Here is a 7,578-nt window from a genome sequence, read left to right as displayed (position 1 = left end):
TATGTGCTTTTTATGTGCTTTCTTGTTGTTGCTTTATTAAATCTTACTCTCTACATCTTAAGTTCGGTCTCAGTGTCTTCTTGGGTACGCGGCTGTCCCGAGGCTTGAGTGAGNGTCTGCCCTCCGGGGGTCTTTCAATGCCACATCTCAACAGAGGCTTTTCCTTGTATTTGAGCTTCCACTAAGTTGCTGGCTTCATAATTCTTAAAAGTCCTGAAACGCTTTTCTTAGTTTTTTTACTTTTTGTAAGTAAGCCAGTAGAAGGTCTTTGAGGTTCTTTTGCCAAGTAAATAGTTGTTCAGAAATAGCCCTTGGAATTTCCCCTCCCGTTCAAACTAGTGATATAGGACAGATTTTTATCCCTTGGCATTTTATATTTTAAAAGATCAGTCTCATACACAGCGACCGCTTTCACCTTTTCACCTGCCACAGGTTACATAAACCTCTTTATATTGTCCCTCTGGCTGCCTCTCTTTCTACACCCTGAAGTGTTCCTCTGTTTCCCTTTGGCTTTTCTTGGTGAAGGCATCAATGTGTCTGGGCTGAAAGACACTTTGCAGTGTCTGTGACACTGTTAATGTCTGTGGGATGGGCTCAGTAGCACTTGCTGTTCTGTTTAAGTCCCTAGAGGACTTGGCTCCTGGTTCTCCCTTTATTTGCCCTTTTCTGCCTCCCAGGGATATAGCACTCCTTGGAGGTACAGATTGTTCTGAAAGACTAGTTCATACATGATCGGTGACTTAGAATGGCTTAAAGTAAGAGCCAGTTTGAATTTGAATTCTTCTCAGCAATACTACATTACTTTTGTTTTTCTTGCTTTATGCTTCAAAGTAGTCAATTCTGGCTGATCTAAGTGAGGTTTCCCTGTGTACAGACAGCTGGCTTACACACTGTTCTGAATCTGTCCTGTTCTTTCCTTCTCTCCTCCTTATGACATGGGCAGGTGGGTGTTCTCTCATGGCACAGAGGGTACTTCATAGTCACGGAGTGGGTTGAATTGTGTGTACACACTAAATACTGCCTAGTCCTATTTCTATTTTGTAATATAAATAAAGGTGGTGATGTTTTAACCTGCTTAGTCATTCATGCATCTCTTCAAAGCTTTTCTAATGTGTTTGATTCTATTAATGATAGTATTCTTTAAAATTTGTTCTTAAAAACGTTGAAGCAAAAGTTATATTTAAAGTCTGCTGTTTTAGTTGGGTATTATGCCTATAATGGAAGCACTCAGACTCAAGCAGGAAGATTGCAAGTTTAGAGCTAACCTTGGCTACCCAAAGACCTTGTTTCAAAAACAAAAACTATTCCCTGTTTTATAGGAAATGAGGCAACACGATGTGCAGGAACTCAACCGAATTCTCTTCAGCGCTTTGGAAACTTCTTTAGTTGGGACCTCTGGCCATGACCTCATTCATCGTCTATATCATGGCACCATTGTGAACCAGATTGTTTGCAAAGAGTGTAAGAACATCAGTGAGAGGCAGGTAAGCAGATAGAAATTCCTCTGGTAATAAATTATTGTAAATTATAATTCATACAATGAAATCTGTTGTGTTCTACTTTCAGCCCATGAGTCCTGGAGACCGAACTCAGGTTGTCAAGATTGGCAGTAGGGACCTTTCTGTACCTACTTAGCCATCTCAACAGCCTGCAGGTTCTTGAAACAGTTTTTATTCATTGTCCTGATATTTGTTTTTAAACCTAAGTTTGGGGAGATGTTTACATGTAGTAACTCATGAAAAAAGCCAGTGTAAGGAAAGTCCTCTAAGGAGCTTGAGAGACGGCTCAGGGGTTCAGACTGCTTGATGCTGCTATTCAAAGGACTGATGTGTCATTCCCAGTACCCATGTGCTCACAGCTGCCTATAGCTCTAGCTCCCAAAGATCTTCTGACCTCTGCAGGTGCTGGCACAATGTGACCTACACACACACACACACACACACACACACACACACATAAATATAGAAGTTTAATTATGGAGGTAATAAAAATATGATACCAAGGAATATTTAACAAATTTCCAATTAAATATTAGGTTTAGTTTGTTTATATCCTTCAGGAAGTGTCTTTGCAGTGTGCGTATATTTATATGGTATAGAAAGTGTCAGGTAAAGCTGTCAGTAGTTCTGTTTGAAATATGGTTTTCATTTCTTTGTGATAATACAGATTGCCCATTCAGCTTGATTGGGAATTTGTTTGTGTCCATGTTGTCGTCTCTGTTGTTTTTCAAGTCCCGCTTACTAAGTGGTTTCATTTCTGGTTTTTTTGTTTGGTTTTTTTTTTTTTTTTTTTTTAGTTTTTCGAGACAGGGTTTCTCTGTGTAGTCCTGGCTGTCCTGGAACTTACTCTGTAGACCAGGCTGGCCTCGAACTCAGAAATCCTCCTGCCTCTGCCTCCCAAGTGCTGGGATTAAAGGCATGCGCCACCACGCCCGGCAGTGGTTTCATTTCTGAACATTTAGTGAAACTCTCATTTTGATATGGCAAGGATTCTAGGGGGTTTCTGTATCTGACTATCCAAATGGAAACTGGCATACCATTTCCCAGATGTGTTTGCTGCTAATTTAGAAATAGATGTAAATATATTATATTAATAAATACATATGTTAAATGTAAATATGTCCTTTTTCATTTGCTTGCTCTTTTGGGTCCTCGAGCTTGAGCTCAGGGCCTTACACTTTTACAGATGCTGGGCAAAGGTGTTACTGTGAGCTGTAACTCCAGCCTCCTCTTTTCTTTTAAAAGAAGCGTTGGGAATAAATAGTACATCTGGACCTTCTTACGTGTGTTACTAGAAGCTGTCTCAGTCAGCCTAGTTTGAAAATAAGATTTCCTGTGTATCTCTGATGGACTGAGCTCTAATGGAGTGATTAACAAAGCAGTGGTTAAAATAAAAAAAGTATTAGCTGTTACTTAAGAATTTTGGCCAAGCCGTGGTGGCACATGCCTTTAANCCCAGCACTCAGGAGGCAGAGGCAGGCAGATTTCTGAGTTCAAGGCCAGCCTGGTCTACAGAGTGAGTTCCAGGACAGCCAGGGCTACACAGAGAAACCCTGTCTCGAAAAACCAAAGAAAATTCAACTCTGCCTTGGGGTTGCTATTATCATTTTAAAGATTAAAGCAATGTTAATAAACGGTGTGTATATGGTGTGTTTGTATGTATGTGTGAGATACTTAATCTCAGGTATACATATTTCTGCAGTGTATTTCCTGAGGAAACATGAGATTTTATTGCATCTACATCTAAACTCATAAACTTTTCTCTTTTAAACTATTTTCCTAATGTACTTTAAACCAAATTATAGTTTGATTTAAGAAGACTAATTTAGTGATGACAGTTTACAATATGTAATCATGACATGTATATCTTCTTATATGCAAAATTTTAGAAAAAAATATGACCATTCCCAATATATATTTCAGTTATAAACCTCTGTGAAATATTTTGTTAATATAATATTCTTCTATATTTCAGGAAGACTTCTTGGATTTGACAGTAGCAGTCAAAAATGTATCTGGTTTAGAAGATGCACTCTGCAACATGTATGTGGAGGAAGAAATTTTTGACTATGACAACTTGTACCACTGTGGAACCTGTGACCGACTGGTTAAAGCGGCAAAGGTAAGCATGCCTTCCATCCCTTAGTGCTTGGAGACAGGAAGCTGTGCCTGCTGAAGCCACACATGTGGAGTCAAGAAGACACACTTTACTGCTTTGAACATGAAGGATTGAGAAATTATTTGTGTCATAACCTGAATTTTAATTTTTACAACAGAAATAAGTTAAGCTTTATTAACCTAACAGTGACTTTTCATGGAAGAGTGTGTTTGAACCTCAGGGTTTCTTCAGAATGCCTGTTAGTATGCATCAGGGATGCTTACCTTTCTATGTGTGGGATCAGCAGCTTTCTCCCTCCCTGTGAATGTCAAGGCAAGGGAGATAGGATTAGAGGGGCTGATCTCTTCTTGGTCTGAGCTGAGGCAGAAGGGAACTCAGTGAGCTGAATGACTCTTAAAAAGCAACTTAATTAGTGTTTTGTTTTAAATGAAGGAGTTAATACAGCAACAAGATACCTGCTTTTGAACTTAAGAAACAACAGATAGGGACTGAAGAGGTGGCTCAGTGGTTAAGATTACAGCCAGAATAGACTCCCTGCACCCACAGGGTGGCTTATAACTGCTGGAAACTCCAATCCCAGGGTATCCAGCTATGTCTTCTGGCCTCCTTGTGCACTGTGCATGTATGTGGTACACAGACACATATGCAGGCAATACACCCACACACAAAATACAAATAAAATTTTTTTTAAGATTTATTGTTTTATTATATATACGTATACTATAGACACCCCAGAAGAGGCATCAGATCTCATTACAGATGGGTGTGAGCCATCATATGGTTGCTTTGAACTCAGGACCTTTGGAAAAGCAGTCACTACTCTTAACCACTGAGCCATCCTCCAGCCCATAAAAATAAATCTTAAAGAAACAGATAAACAACAAATAAAACTCAAGCATTAGATCTTGAACTCTGGCAAGTCAAAAGTCCCTGTTCATAGTCTTATGACAAATATGAATATTTCTCCAGAAAAAAATGTGTATACACATACATTTTTGAATCATTCAGAGTTCTGCTCTTTCACTGAATAAGAGCTATGTGCTTGCTAAGTGAAATACAGACCCAAGAAGCAAGGTGAAAGGCCAAGAGCTAGGCAGGAAATGATCAAGGACAGAGAGGGAGCTCCCAGTTAGGACACACCCACCAAATAGTAATTTAGGACAACAACCCAAAAAGCATAAAACTGGCTTGTAAATGTCTTGTTGTAAGCATAACCACACAACACTATTCTTAGTTCCATAAAGTAAATGGCTTTATATTGAATTCAGAATCATTTAAGGACATGTCTCAGTCAGGGTTTCTATTCCTGCACAAACATCATGACCAAGAAGCAAGTTGGGGAGGAAAGGGTTTATTCAGCTTACATTTCCACACTGCTGTTCATCACCAAAGGAAGTCAGGACTGGAACTCAAGCAGGTCAGGAAGCAGGAGCTGATGCAGAGGCCATGGAAGGATGGATGTTCTTTACTGGCTTGCTTCCCCTGGCTTGCTCAGCCTGCTCTCTTATAGAACCCAAGACTACCAGCCCAGAGATGGTCCCACCCACAAGGGGCCTTTCCCCCTTGATCACTAATTGAGAAAATGCCTTACAGCTGGATCGCATGGAGGCATTTCCTCAACTGAAGCTCCTTTCTCTGTGATAACTCCAGCTGTGTCAAGTTGACACCCAAAACCAGCCAGTACAGGACATATTTATAATTATGTTATCTGTCACTTTTTACAACCTTACACAGCAAAGCATTATGTATTCTGTCATGTAACTTTGTCAATTCTTTTTACAGTCTGCCAAATTGCGTAAGCTGCCTCCTTTTCTTACTATTTCATTACTACGATTTAATTTTGATTTTGTGAAATGTGAACGCTACAAGGATACTAGCTGTTATACATTCCCCCTCCGGATCAATCTCAAGCCTTTCTGTGAACAGGTTTGAACCTTTTATTTTTTAATTCTTTCTCTTTCCCTCCCAAGATTAGAATACTCAGTTTGTTATAGGATTTCTCGGTGTTGGCCCTACTAACATTTTGAGTTAAATTGTATAATGCATACGCATTCCTACTCCACTGAGAAGCCAAAAGTCAGTGTCTCCTAGGCAGAGAGAGTAGCCCACATTGGGTTTTATACTCCTATTGAATTTCTTCTTTTTTCTTTTCTTTCTTTTCTTTTTTTTTTTTTTTTTGTTTTGTTTTGTTGTTGTTGTTTTGTTTTGTTGTTTCTTCTTTGAAACAGATGTCTTATAGCCCAGGTTGGCCTTGAATTCATCTTCTGTCTCTATCTCACGGGTGCTAAGATTAAGGCCTGTGGTACCAGGTCTGAGAGTCTGTTTGGTGGTGGATATGTTAATAAAAATATATTTGATAGTGAAAGTGTAAAATCCAATATGAAGTTCTTCCTTATCCTCTTACACTTAGTCTTTCTTCTCTTTTCCCCGTGTCACACTGTACCCACATGTGTATATTATTGACTAGGCACATATCCACATAATGAGGGCTACCATGTGGTGTTTTCCTGATAGGATTATATGATCTTGCTTAATATGATACATTCTAAGTCCATCCATTTCTATCATCCAGTTATCTGTTGATAGACATCTAGATTGAGTCTAGTTCCTTGTTGTGGGGGATAAAGCAGTGGTAAAAATGGTGGTGGGAAATCTCCATGGTAAGTGTTCTAGTTATTATCAGTTTTATATTTTATTTCACCTTGACACAAACTGATAGCATCTTAGACGAAGCAACCACACTTGAGAAAATGCCTCTATAAGATCTGACATGTAAGGCATTTTCTTAATTAGTGATTGCTGAGGGAGGACCCAGGGGGTGGTACCACCCATGGGCTGCTAGTTCTGGGTTTTATAAGAAAGCGGGCTTAATAAGCCATGAGAAACCAACCAGTATGCAGCACTCCTCCAAGGCCTCTGCATCGGCTTTTGCCTCCAGGTTTCCATCAGGTTCAAGTTCTCGCCTTAGCTTTGCTCAGTGATCTGTTCCTCCAGGTGTGTAGGCCTTTTCCTCCCCAAGCTGCATTTAGTTACGGTGTGTCACCATAGTAATAGTAACCCTAAGATAGAAATTGGTGCCAGCATTATACGGCATTGCTGTGACAGACCTGACCATGTTGTTTTCGGGAGGATTATGGAAGAACTTTGGAATTTACAGCTAGAAAAGTGTTGAGATCTCTGTGAACTGTTCTGTTGGAGCTTGGAAGATAATGCTGAGAACAGTGCAGATGAAGGTCTTGCCTGTGAAATTCAGAGGGCAGATTAAATTCTCTATCATGGCTGTTTGCTATTATGAATTAAGCATCTGTGGTTCTGGTCAGCTGGGGCTGAAGAGTCAGTGTGACTAACAAGAGACCAGCATCACTAAAGGGAAACCTTTGCCTTACTACAACACTTGATACTGGTCAGCTGGAGTTGAGTGATTAACGAGAGACCAGCATTATTGAAGTGAAATCTTCTGGAAAGTGTTTCATTAGGGTGAACACACAGAAGCTGTGTTCTAAGGCTGTACCTAGAGCTGGCAGCTGAGCTTAGTAATGTGTAAGCATCTCACAGATAATACTTGTTTTGAAAGCATGAAGGGGGTCGTGGAGAACAGCTGAGGTTGTGACTCTTTGAGGTCAATAAAGGTCACTAGTGAAAGTGTAGCCTCTGGAACTGCAGTAGCAGTTGAAGGCCCAGGATTGAAAGGGTCATGGAGGGAAGTTGAGGTGTGGTACCATGGAGAAGGCCAAGGAGAAACTATTGGAGAGAGTGCAGCCATTGCAACAGAAGACCCCAGCATTTTGGAGATGCCCATACCATGGGAAGATCACCAACGACAGCAGCACCCATGGGTGGGGCTGATTTGAGCTGAGAAGTCATCTATGTAGACTGAAGAAGGTAGAACTGGAGAAGTGATCCAGGTTCTTTTTTATATAAGGTATATTCCTCATTTACATTTCCAATGCTATCCCAAAA

The 7,578-nt window shown here is 40.2% G+C and overlaps 1 protein-coding gene across 1 annotated transcript; it reads left to right on the top strand.

Annotated features, from left to right (window-relative positions):
• Positions 1–164: 164 nt before the first annotated feature.
• On the top strand, positions 165–5,678 carry LOC110287783 (ubiquitin carboxyl-terminal hydrolase 40-like). The gene is made up of 3 exons (XM_021154317.2): positions 165–1,484; positions 3,475–3,621; positions 5,401–5,678. Exons 1-3 carry the CDS (start codon positions 1,323–1,325, stop codon positions 5,548–5,550), a joined length of 459 nt encoding a protein of 152 aa, XP_021009976.2. The 5' UTR covers positions 165–1,322; the 3' UTR covers positions 5,551–5,678.
• The last annotated feature ends 1,900 nt before the right edge of the window (positions 5,679–7,578 follow it).

The sequence above is a fragment of the Mus caroli genome, unplaced genomic scaffold, assembly GCF_900094665.2.
Source record: "Mus caroli unplaced genomic scaffold, CAROLI_EIJ_v1.1 scaffold_23309_1, whole genome shotgun sequence".
Lineage (NCBI taxonomy): Eukaryota > Metazoa > Chordata > Mammalia > Rodentia > Muridae > Mus > Mus caroli.
The sequence above is the reverse complement of the archived record's forward strand: the minus strand, read 5'-3'. Positions and strand labels throughout refer to the sequence as shown.

What these genes read in the sequence shown, in the direction of transcription:
- LOC110287783 (XM_021154317.2), top strand. Translation starts at nt 1,323, where the DNA reads ATGAGGCAACACGATGTGCAGGAACTCAACCGAATTCTCTTCAGCGCT. An exon ending in AGAACATCAGTGAGAGGCAG is followed by an intron (nt 1,485 to 3,474) that starts GTAAGCAGATAG and finishes TCTATATTTCAG; the next exon opens with GAAGACTTCTTGGATTTGAC. An exon ending in GACTGGTTAAAGCGGCAAAG is followed by an intron (nt 3,622 to 5,400) that starts GTAAGCATGCCT and finishes TTCTTTTTACAG; the next exon opens with TCTGCCAAATTGCGTAAGCT.